We start from the raw sequence: 18,578 nt of genomic DNA on the forward strand, positions 1-18,578 counted from the left end.
TGGTCAGTGATGGTCTTCTAAGTGATAGGTTTTAGATAAAAAGAGCAAGAAACCCATACATTTCAAACATTTGAAACTGGTGATTTGCACAGAATTAGTGTTGCAGCCTTAATAATTGTGTGGCACATGGACTCCAGTGGGCGCTTGTCTAAGTTCAGGCAACAAGTTGTTGTTTTCTATCTTATTTCATTATTATTATTTTTTGAGACAGTCTCACTCTGTCGCCCAGGCTGGAGTGCAGTGGTATGATCTCAGCTCACGGCAACTTCTGTCTCCTGGGTTCAAGTGATCGCCCTGCCTCAGCCTCCCAAGTAGCTGGGAGTACAGGGGTGCGCCACCATGCCTATTTTTATTTATTTATTTATTTACTTTTGAGACAGTGTCTCGCTTTGTCACCCAGACTGGATTACAGTGGCATGATCTTGGCTCACTGCAACCTCCACCTCCCAGGTTCAAGTTCAAGCGATTCTCCTGCCTCAGCCTCTGGAATAGCTGGGATTACAGGCATGCACCACCAAATCTACTGAAAATGAAAAATCTGATTTTTGTATTTTCAGTAGAAATGGAGTTTCACCATGTTGGCCAGGCTGGTCTCGAACTCCTCACCTCATCATCCGCCCGCCTCGGCCTCTGAAAGTTCTGGGATTAGAGGTGTGAGCCACTACACTTGGCCGACGAGATGTTATTTTCTGATATTCTTCCTTTGTGTGTTATTGTGTACATTTATTACATTTGGATTTTCAGGGTTGGCTATTGTGTTGCACTAGCATAAAGACACTCCCACCGGTGCCATGACAGTTTACAAATGCCATTGTAACACACCATAGCAACGGTTAGCAAGTTACCTCATATGGTTCTGGAAACTCCCCACTCTTTTTTCAGAAATTTCTGAATAACTCACCCCTTAATTTGCATGTAATTAAAAGTCAGTATAAGTACAGTTAGCCAGCAGTCCACTGGCTGCTACTGTGGGCTCACTGCCTGTGGGTCATCCTGCTCTGCAAGGAACAGCCACCTTGCTGCCACTGCTGCTTCAATAAACCTGCTTTCTTCCACCACAGGCTCACTCTTCAGTTCTTTCCTGAGTAAAGCTAAGAACCCTCCCTGGCTAAGCCCCAATTTTGGAGCTTGCCTGCCCTGCATCAGTAGGATGGGCTAACTACTTATGGTGCACTCAGGCTAAAGAGGCTGATGCTTGCAGGGTGGTATTCACAGAGCACACGGCAGTTCACAGGATGCCTCTCACCCTTGACTCAGTGCTTAAGAAAGGAGGGAAAATGGTGAACAGGATCAAATCATGGCCATTGTCTATTCATCTTTTCAGTGTTGTATGGAGAAATAGGCAAGTAGGAGATTGCTTTTCATATTAATGTCAAAGAGAAAGATCGTTACTTGGAACTTAAAAAAATTTAATTGTGATAAAATATACATAACACAAAATTTACCATCTTAACCATTTTTAAGTATAGCCAATCTCTAGAACTCTTTCTGTCTTATAAAACTGAAACCTTATACCCATTAAACAACTCCCAATTCTCCCCTCTCCCTAACTCCTGGCAACGACAATTCTTTCTATCTCTATGAATCTGACCGCTTTGGCATGTCATAGAAATAGACTCATACAGTGTTTGTCTTTTTGCAACTGGCATATTTTGCTTAGCATAATGTCCTTAAGGTTCACCCACGTGGTAGCATGTGTCAGAATTCCCCTCCTTTTGAAGGCTGAATAATATTCCATTGTGTGTATACCGCATTTTGTTTATCCATTCGCCCATCAATGGGCATTTGGGTTGCTTTTTTTGGCTCTTGTGAATGATGCACTGTGAACATGGGTGCACAAATGTCTCTTCAAGACCATGCTTTCAATTCTCTTGGGTATGCACCCAGAAGTGGAATTGCTAAATCATATGGTAATTTTTTTTTGAGACAGAATCTTGCTCTGTTGCGCAGGCTGGAGTGCAGTGGCACAATCAGAGCTCACTGCAGCCTTGATTTTCTGGGCTCAAGTGATCCTCTTGCTTCAGCCTTCTGAGCTTCTGGGACTAAAGGTGTGTGCCACCATGCTTGGCTAATTTTTAAAAGATTTTGCCAAGCACGGTGGCTCATGCTTGTAATCCTAGCACTTTGGGAGGTTGAGGCAGGTGGATCACCTGAGGTCAGGAGTTTGAGACCAGCCTTGCCAACATGGTGAAATCCCGTCTGTACTAAAAATACAAAAATTAACTGGGCATGGTGGCACGTGCCTGTAATTCCAGCTACAGGCAGAAGAATTGCTGGAACCCGGGTGGCAGAGGCTGCAGTGAGCCAAAATTGCACCACTGCACTCCAGCCTGAGCTACAGAGTGAGACTCTGTCTCAAAAAATAAAAAATAAAAAATAAAAAAAATTGTAGAGATGGTGTCTCGCTGTGTTGCCCAGGCTGGTCTTGAACTCCTGCCCTAAAGTGATCCTCCTGCTTCTGCCTCCCCAAGTGCTGGGATTACAGGCATGAGCCACCATGCCCAGCCTAGCTAAATTGTCTTTAATGTTGCATGTCTGTAAAACACACATCTATAAAACCAGAAAAAAGTTGAGCATCCAACTTTTTATGACTTAACTCATGACCTGGCAATTTTTGCAGCAAGGAGCGTGGGCTGGTGGTTTTAGGATAACTGAGTGAAAAGAAAGAAATACATTAACTAGATTGGATGCCAAGTGCCTGCTGGTCATGGGTGTTTTCTGCTGGCCCCTGTTCATCTGTGCCTCCCATGGGTGAGTGGGGCAAAGTGGCCCAACTGATTCTCAAGAGAAGCATACATACAAAATCCAAGTTAGTCATGATTTCGTTTCTAGCCTGAGTGAATGTGTACTTTTTATAAACTTTATCAGCTCAGAGGGAAAAAGCTGTCTCCACACTACATGGTTTATACAAACCTGTCAGGAATTCAGCATGATGAAGAAATGCACAAAACAAGTGTGAACAGATAAGTAAAAGGATCTACTGAAAATCTTCAGGATAGTATATAGTGTGACATGACCAAGAATTTGAAGTCAACGTCTGTATTTGTGCCCTCTGGACAAGGGTTTTATACCTGATGACATAAAAATTAATTCTGGGTCGGGCGTGGTGGCTCATGCCTGTAATCCCAGCACTTTGGGAGGCTGAGGAGGGCGAATCACCTGACATCAGGAGTTGCAGACCAACCTATATCAACTAATAATACAAAAAAAATTAGCCAGACGTGGGTGGCATGCACCTGTAATCCCAGCTACTCAGGAGGCTGAGGCAAGAGAACTGCTTGAACCTGGAAGACCGAGGTTGCAGTGAGCTGAGATTGCACCACTGCACTCCAGCCTGGGTGACAGAGTGAGATGCCATCTCAAAAAAAAATTAATTTCGAGGCCAGATGCAGTGGCTCCAGGTGTGGTGGTTCATACCTGTAATTCCAGTACTTTGGGAGGCCAGAGGATTGCTTGAACCCAAGAATTTGAGATCAGCCTGAGCAACATAGTGAGACTCCATCTGTAGAAAACAAACAAAAAAAACAACAACAAGAAGAAACCAGAGGTGGGAGGATCACTTGAGGCCAGGAGTTCAAGGCTGCAGTGAGCTATGGTCATGTCACTGCCCTCTAGCTTGGGTAACAATGCGAGACTCTGTCTCGTAACAACAACAACAAAAATTAATTCTACTTTAACTGTCAGTTTCATGATATCTTTCCATCAAGAAAAACCTTTTCTATCTGATGAACTATTGGCTAGGGTTTTTTTTTCTCTGCTTTAGACTAATGCATTTAATTACTTTCGTTTGCAAACTCTATCCTTCTTATCAACTTTGTATTTTAGATGTGTCTATTGACAGCCTGGCTTCCCTCAGCAATCATTGTGATGATCAAAGTAGATGAATAGGTAAAATTCAATGCAAATATTCCAGGGTATCTAATCCATACCCCAAACGGAAAAGGGGAGAATTGGAAACAGGCAACTTGAATACATTACTATGGATGTATTTTTCTCATGCAGGGGGAAAAAGTGATTTGGAGAGAGAATTATGAATGCATGTGAAGAATAAAGCCAAATTTCCTGGGAGGAGGGGAAGACCAGGAGAAACAAAACCAAATCCTGGCTGTGGCCTCTAAGGCATGGGGAGATGGAGTTGTGCACTCCAGGCAGACACAGTTCATTCTGGAGAAAAGTTGCAAAAATATTCTCCTTCACACTGATTTGAAAATAATTGCATAAATTTGTTGTTTTCCTATTTATCTAAGTGTAACTTTTAAAAACGTACTGAGAGAAGACGAGCATGGTGGCTCACTCCTGTAATCCAGTACTTTGGGAGGTCAAGGCAGGTGGATCATGTATGGTCAGGAGTTCGAGACCAGCCTGGCCAATATGGCAAAACCCCGTCTCTACTAAAAATACAAAAATTAGCTGGGCGTGGTAGTGTGTGCCTGTAATCCCAGCTACTCGGCAGGCTGAGACAGGAGAATCGCTTGAACCCGGGAGGTGGAGGTTGCAGAAACGAGATTGCGCTACTGCTCTCCAGCCTGGGTGATAGAGCAGGACTCCATCTCAAAATAAAAATTAATTAATTAATTAATTAATTAAAAATTTACTGAGAGCTGGTGGTCCTTTTAAGGATGGAGCTGCCATCAAGTCCCCAGAGGATGCACTGAATTTGGGGGCATCACCTTTAGCTGCTGTGGACTCCGAGCCTTGGCAGCTCCTGCTCCAGGCCTGGGAGAAAGATGATTTCCCGGTGGCATGCGGTGATTGTGAGCATTTGACTATCTTACTGCAGTTTGCCCTTATCACTGCTGTCCAAAAATAAGTGGAAAACAAAAAATTTTGCTGAGACAAGCGATAATATGAATTAGGCGAAGTTGGAGAATTTTACAGTTGCTGATATCAGCAAATTGTGGGTTTCAAACACTGCTTACAGAAGGAAGTCCAAAATTAAAGGGGATATAGAAACGTGTAAAAGATGAGATGCAGTGAAGATGGAGAAAATGAATAGATCTTTAAATTTTTGAATTATGAAGAATCATCAACAAATTATTTTGTGGTTCCAAATACAGGGAGAAGTTCACAGATCCACAGAACTGATGACGGGGTACTGCTGGCTACAAATCCCTCAGCACAAGAGGGAGAAAATTGCTGCTCCACTTTGCCTTGGCAGTCTTTGTAAGGCAGTAGATAAGTCAGCCTCAAAGTTAGCAATCACACCCCCCGGCCTGGTTTCCCACAAGGGCATCATTAATGCATCACAATTAATTTCTTCTGTCCATTAAATGTCAGCTCTCAAGTAAATTGATGTAAAATTTTTTTACAGAAAACTGTTTCATATCATTTGCACTTGATGTTTAGTTACATTTTAAATATTTTGTTTGTCTCATTTTGTTTTGTTTTTGAGACAGAGTCTTGCTCTGTTGCCCAGGCTGGAATGCAGTGGCGTGATCTTGACTCACTGCAACCTCTGCCTCCTGGGTTCAGGCGATTCTCCTGCCTCAGCTTCCTGAAGAGCTGGGATTTCAGGCGTGCACCACCATGCCTGGTTAATCTTTGTATTTTTAGTAGAGATGGGATTTCACCATGTTGGCCAGGCTGGTCCCGGACTCCTGAGCTCAAGCTATCCACCTGTCTCAGCCTCCCAAACTGCTGGAATTACAGACATGAGCCACTCTGCCCATCAAATGTTTTAAAAAACTGTCACATATATACACAAAATAATTTATGTTATAGGTAGGGATCTTGTCATATTTTAACCTTCAAAGTATATTCCTAGGCTTTTTTAAATTTTTTATTTATTGAGATAGTCTTGCTCTGTCGCCCAGGCTGGTGTGCAATGGCACGATCTTGACTCACTGCAACCTCCACCTCCCGGGTTAAAGCAATTCTCCTGCTTCAGCCTCCTGAGTAGCTGGGATTACAGGCGTGCACCACCATGCCCAGCTAATTTTTGTATTTTTAGTAGAGACAGGATTTCACCATATTGGCCAGAGCTGGTCTCAAACTCCTGACCTCAGATGATCCATCCACTTCAGCCTCCCAAAGTGCTGGGATTACAGGTGTGACCCACTGTGCCTTTTATATATAGAACTTTTTTTTTCACATTTTAAAGGAACATTTAAAGGAACATTTATGTTTAATAATGGAATATTTCAAACATACAGAAAATCACAGAAAATAAATAACAACCACTCATTTATCTTCTTCCCAACCCCTGTATAAATGTTAAAATACTGTGTTAAATGCTAAATTTAACACATGCTAAAGGCTCCTGGCTGGATGTGGTGGTTCACACCTGTAATCCCAGTACTTTGGGAGGAGGAGTGGGGAGAACTGCTTGAGTCCAGGAGCTCAAGATCAGCATGGGCAACCTAGTGAGATCTCATCTCTACAAAAAACAAAAAAAGGTAGCTGGGCATGGTGGTGTGCATCTGTAATCCCATGACTGGGAGGCTGAGGTGGGAGAATTGCTTGAGTCTGGGAATTTGAGGCTACAGTGAGCCCTGATCATGCCACCACATTCCAGCGTGGGTGACACAGCAAAACTTGTCAAAAAAAAAAAAAAAAAAGAAAAAGTTTCCTCTCTGCCCCACCGTAGGCAACCACTCTTCTGATCTCCATCTTCGTAGATGAATTTTGCCCATTCTCTAACTCATATATGAAAGGAACCAGACATTAGGCATTCTGGTGTCTGGTTTCTTTTACTTAAGATAAAATTGAGTTAACCTGTGTTGTTGTACAGAACTGTAGTTTGTTTTTGTTATTTATTTATTTATTGTAAAGACAGGGTCTGGCTATGTTGCCCAGGCTGGTCTCGAACTGTTGATCTCAAGCAATCCACCTGCCTTGGCCTCACCAAAGCTCTGGGACCACAGGCATGAGCGGCGGCATCTGGTCTGTGGTTTGATCTTGTTTCTTGCTGAGTAGTAGCCCATGGCATGACTTTGTTATTTTGGGTGTCCATTCTCCTCTGGATGGGTTCTGCTTTTTGAAATCACACCCTGGCCTAGCTCCCCTTCTCCCTGCCTCTCTCCAGGCTCACATCCACACGTGGAGGCCTCTACCGCTGTTCTGCTTCCTGCCCTTCCACTCCTGTGGGACGTCAGAGAGCTATGGGGCTCCCTGGATACCAACTGGCTCCTGAGGCCTGGAGACAGGTGGTCTTCTGGGAGAAGGAAGCCAGGTCCCTGCAGGTGGTGGAGGGGACAGGATGAGGGTTTTTCCCCAGGGTGTCGTTGGCCCCTGCCCCCACTTCTGTTCCTTAATTAGCCAGGGCCCTCCTACCCACTGTGCCCCTCCTCCTGCTGTGTGGAGGCCCTGAATCATTATTTCAACTAACCCCTGGGAGGGTGAGCACCTTCTGTACTGTGTCCCCAACCTTCCACTTCCCCTCGACGCGCTGCTCAGGGATGACCTTCGGCACCGTACTGCTTCTGAGTGGTGAGTGAGGCCAGGGGGCTGGGGAGAAGCTTGGAGGGATTCTGAGGGGACTCCATCTGGGAGGGCAGGCTAGGGGCTGGTGGACGGCTCCCACCACTCTCATGAGGAGCTGAGGCAGGGGAGTGCTTCGTGTGCGAGTGGCCCAGAGTCAGGAGAGTGTGACCTGAACGAAGAGGGGCTCAGGGTCTGTGCTCATGTGGTGACTAAGCTACCTCTCCAGCTGGCTATGTTGTCCCAGGCTTCCCCGCTCCCGCTGATGGGGTCCCTGGTGTGGGTGAGGGAGGTCTCCCCAGCCTCCCCCCGGGAATGGAAGGCCACAGAAGCCACCAGGGAGGGGGAAAGGTTGGACATCATCTCCCTGGGCCTGTTTCCCCCAAGTCCTGACTCCACGTAGGGTAGAGTCCCCCTGCTGAAAACTGCATCACAGCCACATTCATGTGCCATCAAAAATCAGGCTTGGCCAGGTGCACTGGCTCACGCCTATAATCCCAGCACTTTGGGAGGCACTTTGGGAGGGAGATGGGCAGATCCCCTGAGGTCAGGAGTTTGTGACCAGCCTGGCCAATATGGTGAAACCCCGTCTTTACCAAAAATACAAAAATTAGCGGGGCATGGTGGCATGCACTTGTAATCCCAGCTACTTGGGAAGCTGAGGCAGGAGAATCGCTTGAACCCAGGAGATGGAGGTTGCAGTGAGCCGAGATTGTGCCACTACACTCCAGCCTGGGCAACACAGCGAGACTTCATCTCAAAAAAAAAAAAAAGAGGCTGAGAGGTCCGAGGGATTGGGGCTTCTTTAACTCCCACTTCCTCCCACCCCCACCAAATATTCCTCAGTCCTGGCTTCTTTTCATGGATTCAACCTGGATGTGGAGGAGCCCACCATCTTCCAGGAGGATGCAGGCGGCTTTGGGCAGGGTGTGGTGCAGTTTGGTGGATCTCGGTAGGCCCCACTCACCCTCCTTCCCCAACCTCCACTGCATCATGTCCTGTGGATGGGTACACACGGGTTACCCCAGGGAGGCGTCCTGGAGGAAGGGCAGCAGGGGTAAGAAGTCTTTCCTTGGCTCCTTAGAGGCTCTGATACCAGCATGTATTATTCTCAATTCCAGGAAGGGCCACAAAACTCTAGACGAGACCCCTCCTTATCTCAGGAGGGAGGCCTTGAACCTGCCTTCCAGGCAGGGCCCACTTCTTGGGGGCCAGTACAGTCACACAGGGCCTACACTCATTAAGTTTGGAGTTTAATGTTCTGCCCTTAACCTCTTGAAATTCCTGATGATTTTTATTTTTATTTTTACTCCAGCTCTGTTGCCCAAGCTAGAGTGCAGTGGTGCAGTCACAGCTTACTGCAGCCTCAAACTCCCGGGCAAAGTGATCCTCTCACCTCAGCCTCCTGAATAGCTGGGACCACAGGTGCATGCCATCATGCCTGTTTTTTGTTTTGTTTTGTTTTGCTTTTTATAGAGATGGAATCTTGCTATATTGTCCAGACTGGCTGAACTCCTGGGCTCAAGCAGTCCTCCTGCCTTGGCCTCCCAAAGTGCTGGGATTACAGGTGTGAGCCACTCTGCCTTGCCAATTCTTAATGATTTTATCTGTGCATTTGTGTTTTGTAAGTAAAGAATGATGGCAGGGCTGGGCACCATGGCTCACGCCTATAATCCCAACATTTTGGGAGGCCGAGGCAGGCACATCATCTGAGGTCAGGAGTTTGAGACCAATTTGGCCAACACAGCAAAACCCTGTCTCTACTAAAAATGCAAAAAAAAAAAAAAAAAATTAGCTGGGCATGGTGGCAGGCACCTGTAATCCCAGATACTTAGGAGGCTGAGACAGGAGAATCGCTTGAACCCGGGAGGTGGAGGTTGCAGCGAGCCGAGATCATGCCACTTTACTCCAGTCTGGGTGACAGGGTGAGACTCCGTCAAAATAAAAAAAAGAATTGTGGGAGAAGGGAGACGCACTGGGGGTTTGGAGCCTTAGCTCAGCAGCAGCCCCACCTCCCACCACCTCTTAGGGAAGGGGCATCAGCTGCTGGCTCCCCCACCCACATGGGAGCAATGACCACTGTCACCTTCCACCCCTGGCATGAGCTGGGTAAAGTCAGTTAGGTGCGCTCACCCTAGGAGTACCCTGAGGGAGTGGGACACTGCATAGCAAATAAAAAATCCCCAGGACAGATTGAGGGAGAGAGCAGAAAAAAGGTAAGAGCCCCTCAAGCCCAAGAGACCACACATTTTTCTTTCGAATTGGGACTCACAAATGATGAGCCTGCCCCCGCTTCCAGGAGCTCACATTCTCCTGCCCCAGAGAGTTCCAGTCACAGTGTGACACAGGCGTCACCAAGGTCTAGGGGGCGCAGACAGGGAGAGAGCAGACACAGGAGGGCTCCATGGCGGAAGTGGTGCTGGCAGTGAGCCCCAGTGGACAGGAAGGCTCAGCTGGTCACAAGGAGCTGGGAGAGGTCACCGAGCTCCAGTTACGCATCCCTCTCCCTTCCTCACATGACCAGCAGTCTGGGGGGATGGAAGCAAGCGCCAGGCACCAAGGTTTTGTTTTTATTTATTGCGAAATGTGGCCAACTGAAGTGCACGAATCCGAAAGACCCAACTTGATGAGGTATACACATGTTTGTGCCTGGGTGAGCCCCACCTAGGTCAGCTGCTCCTGTGTAAAATCCCACAGGCACAGAGCTGCCATGGACCCCTTCTCATTACCCAGCAAACCCAGAGAACCAGTGGTCAGACTTCTGTCACTATCAGTTTTTCAGGCCACATTTTAAAAAAAGAATACATTGGCTGAGTGTGGTGGCTCATGCCTATAATCCTAGCACTTTGGGAGGCTGAGGTGGGTGGATCACCTAAGGTCAAGAGTTCGAGACCAGCCTGACCAATATGGTGAAACCCTGTCTCTACTGAAAAATACAAAAATTAGCCTGGTGTGATGCCTGTAGTCCCAGTTAGCTGGGTGACTGACACAGGAGATTCGCTTGAACCTGGGAGGTGGAGGTGGCAGTGAGCCGAGATCACGCCATTGCACTCCAGCCTGGGCGACAGAGTGAAACTCCGTCTCGAAAAACATGCGGGTTGATGGGCTACACTAAAGGTTTGCTCGTCGTTTGTATCAGCAGGTTCCAAACTGCTGCCTCTCTAGCCAATGCTCAGATTTTCCTCACAAAGCCTTAGGCATCCCCTGAATCATGACGCACAGGGATTGTAGCTTTCTGTAAAGGAGCGGCACCTAGAAGGAGCCCTCACATGGCCATTTAATGAAACCTTGCTTGGCGCATTAACATACACCAGTATTTGTCTGTTTTTCTCACCGGAGTGAGGAGATTGTGGGTAGTGAGAAAACATGTCCGAAATTAAAAAACTTTCCCACTCAGGGATTTTTGCAAATAAACCATGGACTCTACATAAGTCTAGATATAGTTATGGATCCTAGTACACTGCTTTACCAATTGAAATTGCTTATATAATATTTAAATTGATCCAATGAATTACAGAATCAACTATTTGTTTTGAAAGCACGTGTCTTCAGGAAATCATTCCAATTAACTTGAGATGATCTTATTTCTTGGGTGATTCAAAATAATGGCAACTCAGAACGCAATGTACTTACCCATGATTGGGAAATGCCATTTTGGTCTTTAAATAGTTTTCTTTTTGGTGAATGTTAAAAAAAAATTTCTAAACATAAATACACATATACATGCGTATGCACACTCAAAACCAAATAAACCCCAGCATGACCCCTGGGCATCTGTGGGTTATACTAGGGCCCTGATTTCTGAATATTCTGCCAAATGGCAAATGCCAGGAGATTTCCCTCACAAAGTCTCACTTCCCCATGGAGGGACACTTCCTCGCCCCCAGTGCCCGCTGCTCCCACCCCTCCTGTGGCTACAGTGACATGGCCACGGTTGTGTCTCCAGACTTGTGGTGGGAGCATCCCTGGAAGTGGTGGCGGCCAACCAGACGGGACGGCTGTATGACTGCACAGCTGCCACTGGTGTGTGCCAGCCCATCCCGCTGCACAGTGAGTAACCACCTGGGAATTGGGACCCTCAACCCTCCTGGACCCAACTGTGCCCCCGCTTAGCTTCCAGTCCAGACCCTCCCCGCAAATGAGTGTGTGCTGTGAGTGAGACCCCACATGTCTGCCCTCGCAGTCCACCCCGAGGCCGTGAACATGTCCTTGGGCCTGACCCTAGCAGCCTCCACCAACCGCTCCTGGCTCCTGGTGAATGAGTGCTTTGGGCCACGGTGGCGGGGAGGGGGTTGTAGGGGAGGAGGCTGGGGCTGGGGGTGAAGGAGGAGGGGGTGCTAGGGGCTCCTGGCTCACAGGTTCCTGCCTCCAGGCCTGTGGCCCGACCCTGGACAGAGTCTGTGGGGAGAACTCGTACTCAAATGGTTCTTGCCTCCTGCTGGGCTCGCACTGGGAGATCATCCAGACAGTCCCTGACACCCTGCCGGGTAGGTCCCCGGCAAGCCACGGTTCCCTGTGGAGCACATGCTGGCACTGAGGGTGAGCAGGCGTGAGGCCTGTGTCTGGGCCCATGTGCCCTCCCTGGAGGGCCAAGTGTGACTAGGAGAGAAGCCAGGAGGGGAGGGCGGCTCAGGCAGGACCCCTGCTGCTCCAGGGTAGAAGTTCTTTGTAGGGTTTTTCTTCACATTTTTTTTCTTTATAAGACAGGGTCCCCGCCCGGCACAGTGGCTTAGGCCTGTAATCCCAGCACTTTATGAGGCTGAGGTGGGAGGATCACCTGAGGTCAGGAGTTCTAGACCAGCCTGGCCAATGTGGTAAAATCCCTCTACTAAAAATAAAAAAAAAAAAAAAAAAAAAAGCCAGATGTGGTGTGCGCCTGTAATCCCAGCCATTCGGGAGACTGAGGCAGGAGAATCACTTGAACCCAGAAGGCAGAGGTTGCAGTGAGCCAAGATTGTGCCATTGCACTCCAGCCTGGGTGACAAGAGCAAAACTCCATCTCAAAAAAACAAAAAACAGAGTCTCTGTCAGGCTGCATGCACCACCACACCCTGTTAATTTTTTTGAGACAGAGTCTTGCTATGTCGCCCAGGCTGAAGTGCAGTGGTGCAATCATAGCTCACTGCAGCCTCGAACTCCTGGGCTCAAGTGATCCTCCTCCCTTAGCCTACCGAGTAGTTGGGACTGCAGGTACATGCATCACACCTGGCTAATTTTAAAACATTGTGTTTTTGTAGAAATGGGAGTCTTGCTCTGTTGCCCAGGCTGATCTTGAACTCCTGGGCTCAAATAATCCTCTGCCACAGACTCTTAAAGTATTGGGATGACAGGCATGAGTCCTCAAGCCCGGTCTGAGGAGTGGAAGTTCTGATGGGGGCAGAGAGGAGCCCCACCGAGGGTGGGGCTTCAGACCAGAGAGGCCATGAGGACAGGCATGCTGGGCCTTTAGATAAAGGTAGAGCAGCAGCAAAAACATTCCCAGAGCAAATGGTGAGGGTGGAGTCTATGGAGGGGACTGAGGGAAGGCGGAAGGCACATCCAGGGCTCTTGGGAGGATAGTGCCCAGCCTGAGATGTCTGTGAAGCCAGGTTAGGGAGGTGGCACTTAAAAACAAGGGGTAAATGTCTTCTCACAGCCATCTCTGGAACTCATGAGGTGGGGTGCCTGATGCAAATGGGACTGGAGCATAAACCTGGTGCAGGCAAGGAGGGTGTGGGTCCAAGTGGAAGGGACCAGGGTTCACTGAGCATCACCTGTGTGCCAGGCAGTGCTGAGTACATGGTAGGAATCACCTTATTGCATCCTCACAACATCCCGGGTGGTGGGCAGGCCTGTTCCCATTTTACAGATGAGAAAACCAAGGTTCAGATAGATAAGTTCCCATCAATAGCAAGAGGCAGAGCCCAGAACTTGAGCCATCCTTGCCTGATTGGTGGGGTCATTTTTCAAAAGGACACGTCCAGGCTTCTGCTAATGGAAGCCCAGGGGATACAATAAAAAGACCAAGAAAACAGAAGAGACATTGTGAGAGGATTTGCCACAGACCTGGCTTGAGAGAGGATGAGAGGGTGGTTTCTTGATGCAGCTGAAAAAACAAGCACCACTGTAAGACGTTGGCTGCCCAGATGTGGGCAAAAAAGGGGAGCTTCTGGGGAATCCACAGCCTGCCCCATGGATGTCAAGATTTGCTGGTGATTGAAGAAGCAGGAAGGGAAGTGACCTTCTGTTTCTCCCCAGCACCCTTGAAGCACCAAGTGGTTGAGCAGGTGGGGTGGGGGAGAGGAAAGAGGAAAAGGCATTTTTTTTCTGCAGTGGTGGACAGGGACAGAAACCACAGCCCTGCGGTGTGGGCCTCACACCTTAGTGCTCTGATGGCCTGATCTCCCACCGCCCTGTGGGCAGCACAGGATGTGGCTGCTGGTGGAGATACCAGCTGGGCCCTGAACACAGGCCACACCCGCCATGAGCTTGGGGACAGTATGGAAATTCTTGTTTGTTTATGTGCATATGATGTGTCCTCACGATTGCAGAGCAAACTCTACAGACTCTGAGGTCACTTGGGAATGTTCCTTTTTTTTTTTTTTTGCGATGGAGTCTCACTCTGTCACCCAGGCTGGAGTGCAATGGCATACTCTCGGCTCACTGCAGCCTCTGCCTCCCGGGTTCAAGTGATTCTCCTGCCTCAGCCTCCCAAATAGCTAGGATTACAGGCACCCGCCACCATGCCTGGCTAATTTTTTTGTAGTTTTAGTAGAGATGGGGTTTCACCATGTTGGCCAGGCTGGCTTCGAACTCCTGGCCTCAAGTAATCCACCCACCTCAGCGTCCCAAAGTGCTAGGATTACAGGTGTGAGCCACCATGCCCAACTGGGAATGTTCTTGGGTGCCGCTTCCATGGGAGCATGAAGGGTGGATGCAATGCAATCATAACAGAGGCCCAAGGCCAGCACAGGGGTGCTTGTCTGTCATCCCAGCGCTTTGGGAGGCCAAGGTGGGTGGATCATTAGAGCCCGGGAGTTTGAGATCAGCCTGGGCAACATGACGAAACTCCATCTCTACAAAAATATACAAAAATTAGCCAGGCAAGGCGGTGCACACCTGTAGTACCAGCTACTCAGGAGGCTGAGGTGGGAGAATTGCCTGAGCCTCCCAGGTCGAGGCTGCACTGACCTGTGATCACACCACTATACTCCAGCCTGGGTGACAGTGAGACTCTGCCTCAAAAAAACAAAAAATGAAAAAACCGGAGGCCTCAGCCAGTGCCTGGGGGGCTCAGAGTGCAGCTGGCCCTTCAGACACTGAACCAGTCATTGGTAAAGGCTACCTCCAGGTGCAGGAGGTGTCCCTGTGGGCAAGAGCTCCCCTCTGCCTAGCATGATTCCTGGGAAGGGACTCAGCTCAAAGCCAACTCCACATAGCTGGAAAGGAGGATGTCTGATCTGACCGGGGATTAGGGCTGGGTCTGGGGTGGATCCCTGCCCCACCCCCACAGCATCCCTACAGGCATATCCTACAGGCCTCGAAGGTGCCTGGCACATGGTGAGAATTGTGCCAGTGGCTGACCCTGGCGGAGGGCCAGGACTTGTCTCCAGCATCCATGTGCGTGTTGATTTATCCTTGCAGTAATCCCACGTGGCAGCCACTGCTATTACCTTTATTTTACAGAAAGGGACACTGAAGTCCAGAGAAGTTAAGTAATGTGCCTGAATTCACCAATTAGCACATGGCTGATCTGGGGTTTAGCCCAGGCACACTGGCTCCAGAACACGCACCCTGAACCACTTTGCTAAACATTCACCCATGATGCTTGTGGCACCCCTAGCATCTGTGTTTAATGAATATTTGTTGATTAAATGAATGAGGAGACCACCTGGGCCCTGGGTTCTCATCTCCTTCTTTCTAGGCCATGTGGGAGGGAGGGAGCAGGGGGCTGGGGTGGCAGATTGGGGCCTCCTCCAAGGAGGGGTCGGAAACCAGGTGGGGATGCCAAGAACAGCTCCTAGGCTCTGTTGAGCAGGAGCTGCAGGACAGGGCTGGGCCCCCACAGTGCGTCTCCAATTCCTCCCCATTCCCCTACAGAGTGTCCACATCAAGAGATGGACATCGTCTTCCTGATCGATGGCTCTGGAAGCATTAAGCAAAATGACTTTAACCAGATGAAGGGCTTTGTCCAAGCTGTCATGGAGCAGTTTGAGGGCACTGACACCCTGGTGAAGACTGGGCACCTGGGGCTGGGGGTTGGGGGATGGGGGAGGCTGGCCTGGGAGAGGCATCCTGGGAGGGGGTGGGGGCAGGCCAGTGGAGCCGTATGCAATGGGGCTGGAGTGGAGGATGAAGCTATGGTCCCAGCGCAGGCCCAACTTGAGCCCTGACCTAGGAGGCGCCACCCCTTGGCATTTAATATGTATCCAAAAGCAACAGGAAATACAATGTTTCTGCTGTTTAAAAACATTGAAAGTGTTTAAAAAATAATTTTGCTATGAAATTTGACTGACTATAACTCAGCCAACTGATTGATGATTTATTGTATTTTCTATGTAACTAATGATACATTTTTATTATTTTATTTTCCAATAACTAGTGTCTATGTATGTGCAAAACCCCCCAATTTGTTGTTTTTTAAACAGGGTCTTGCTCTGTCATCCAGGCTGCAGTGTGGGGGTGCAATCATCGCTCACTATAGGCTTGATCTTCTAGGCTCAAGTGATCCTCTTGCCTCAGCCTCCCGAGTAGTTGGGACTACAGGTGCATGCCACCATGCCTGGCTAATTTGTTAAAATTTGTATTTGTAGAGATGGGGTCTTGCTATATTGCCCAACCTGGTCTCCAACTCCTGGCTTAAATAGTACTCCCACCTTGGTCTCTCAAAGTGCTGGGATTACAGGCATGAGTCACTACGCCCAGCCACAAATACTTGAGAATTGAGGAAATACACAGATTGATTTAATGTGTGATAAATTTTTTTCTAAGCTAAGAGTAGCAAATAATTGCGGTTGGCAAGGTTATTTTCAGTAAACTGTGAAGGAAACATCATTTGGTTTAGATTTTCCAGTTTATATTTCGTATTTTTGGTCCAATGAATTGTCTTCTCTGGGTTTCAGTATATTATTTGTAGGGCCTCAAAACACATGGGAAATGGTTTGTAAATCCAAAATAATTCCAAAATAAAGTTTATTAAAACTAAAAACAATATGGCTTAGTGTGGTGGCTCACACCTGTAATCCCAGCACTTTGGGAGGCTGAGGTGGGAGGATTGCTTGAGGCCAGGAGTTCGAGACCGGCCTGGGCAATATAGTGAGACCTTGTCTCTACCAAAACCAAATCAAAACAAAACAAAACAAAAAACAAAGCCAGGCATGGTGACGTGTGCCTGTAGTTCCAGCTACTTGGGAGGCTGAGGCAGGAGGATCACTTGAGGCCAGGAGGTTGAGAGACCCTGTCTCTACAAAAAATTAAAATAAACAATAGTAACAGGCACTGAACCCTGGGCCCTCCCCGCTGGGCTTTGCAGTTCGCACTGATGCAGTACTCAAACCTCCTGAAGATCCACTTCACCTTCACCCAATTCTGGACCAGCCGGAGCCAGCAGAGCCTGGTGGATCCCATCGTCCAACTGAAAGGCCTGACGTTCACAGCCACGGGCATCCTGCAAGTGGTGTAAGCACCCCCGACCCCGGCCTGCTAATGTGGCTGCCACCCCCACTTCCTAACCCTGGGTCAGCACAGCTCTTCTCAGAGGCTGAGGGAGGCTCCGGGGAAAGGGGCTACCAAGGGGCATGTCAGGGCTGCAGGGAGAACCTCCCCCCGGGGTGCTCCTGGCTGCCTCACTGCCGGTCTCCCTGATATAGGACTAGGCTCCTCTGCAGCTGTGCCTCCCCTCTGCCTGGTTCTGCAGAGCCTGGATCCCAGAACCCCTCCCCACCCCACAGCAGCCAGAGGCCTGGGCTTTGGCTCAGATACATCAGGCTTCCATCCTGGCTTCCCACGAGCTACTCTGGGTGTAACCCTGGGAGTGATGGGCTCTAAGTCTCAGCGACTCTCAGATGAGGATAAGCTCACAGCTTAGGATTGAGATCATGTGTGTGGGGTGCTCAGCTCAGGGCACACAGGAGGTGTCAGATAAATGCCTGAGGTTTTATCAGAGAATGGAGCAGTCAGGGACTCAGGAATTGTCACCCAAGCTGGTCCTGGTGCCTTTCTCCCTACTCACCTCCTCCCCTGCATCCCTCACCCCTGTGTAACCCCTGTGCTACTCAGGCACTCACCATGGGCCTGCCTTGTGCACATGTAGTCTATGCCTAAAATGATGTAGGAGGTGGGGCCCCCGAGAAGGGCATGTGGTTCTTGTGGGAAGGAGCTGGGCTGAAGGTCGGGGATCCTTGGCTTCCTGCACACACCCCTGGGAGTGGCCATGGGGTGCTGCTAGAATTTGGCTTAAGCAAGAGATGCTCCCGCCAAACACACCATCTTTACTTCTGGGAGGATCTTCTGCCTTGAACGGTGGCTCCTTGTGACTCAGCAACCCAGAGGAAGGCCTCTGTCTGTCCTGTAAGATTAAAGTAACACAGGAGTGTCCCCCTCCCGGAGTCTCCACCTCACCCCTCAAAGTTCTTCCAGTGGTGGGGCCTGGGAGAAAAAATGAATGAGGCAGAGGTGACCAAGTGGTTCTCACCAACTCCAGTGATGCTCTCAAGTCCAGGGTGCAGGGAATTTCCCAGCAGCCTCCGCTCCCCAGAGCCAAGCCCATCTCAGGGCTGGACTCAGCCAAGGATTGGACCTCCTGGCGCCGGCCCTTCCCTTCCCTTCCCTTCGCTTCCCTTCCCTTCCCTTCCCTTCCCTTCCTTTCACCTTCCCTTCCCTTCCCTTCCTCCCTTTCTCCTTCCCTCCTTTCTTTCTTCCCTCCTTTCTTTCTTCCCTTCTTCCCTTCTTCCCTTCCTCCTTTCCCTCCCTTCCTTCCTTTCTTCTCTCTCTCTCTGTTTTGTTTTTTTAGACAGAGTCTCACTCTGTTGCCCAGGCTGGAGTGCAATGGCACAATCTTGGGTCACTGCAACCTCCATCTCCTGGGTTCAAGCGATTCTCCTGCCTCAGCTCCCCAAGTAGCTGGGATTACAAGTGCACACCACCATGTCCGGGTAATTTTTGTATTCCCAGTTCAAGCA

At 49.0% G+C, this 18,578-nt stretch overlaps 1 protein-coding gene across 9 annotated transcripts in view; it reads left to right on the forward strand.

Annotated features, from left to right (window-relative positions):
- The first annotated feature begins 7,242 nt into the window (after positions 1–7,242).
- The window catches only part of ITGAD (integrin subunit alpha D), a 33,360-nt gene continuing 22,024 nt past the window's right edge, over positions 7,243–18,578 (forward strand). Inside the window, exons 1-7 of one of the 9 annotated variants that reach the window (XM_033218230.1) lie at positions 7,254–7,428; positions 8,266–8,371; positions 11,366–11,469; positions 11,603–11,673; positions 11,792–11,906; positions 15,499–15,629; positions 16,931–17,076. In XM_033218230.1, coding sequence (XP_033074121.1) covers positions 7,398–7,428; positions 8,266–8,371; positions 11,366–11,469; positions 11,603–11,673; positions 11,792–11,906; positions 15,499–15,629; positions 16,931–17,076 — 704 coding nt within the window. In that variant the 5' untranslated portion in view covers positions 7,254–7,397. Of the gene's footprint in view, positions 7,429–8,265; positions 8,372–11,365; positions 11,470–11,602; positions 11,674–11,777; positions 11,907–15,498; positions 15,630–16,930; positions 17,077–18,578 lie in introns of all 9 variants that reach the window. The other 8 variants (XM_033218231.1, XM_033218232.1, XM_033218233.1 and 5 more) reach the window with 8 other exon arrangements.

Source organism: Trachypithecus francoisi, unplaced genomic scaffold, assembly GCF_009764315.1.
Source record: "Trachypithecus francoisi isolate TF-2019V2 unplaced genomic scaffold, Tfra_2.0 Lachesis_group10, whole genome shotgun sequence".
NCBI classification, from domain to species: domain Eukaryota; kingdom Metazoa; phylum Chordata; class Mammalia; order Primates; family Cercopithecidae; genus Trachypithecus; species Trachypithecus francoisi.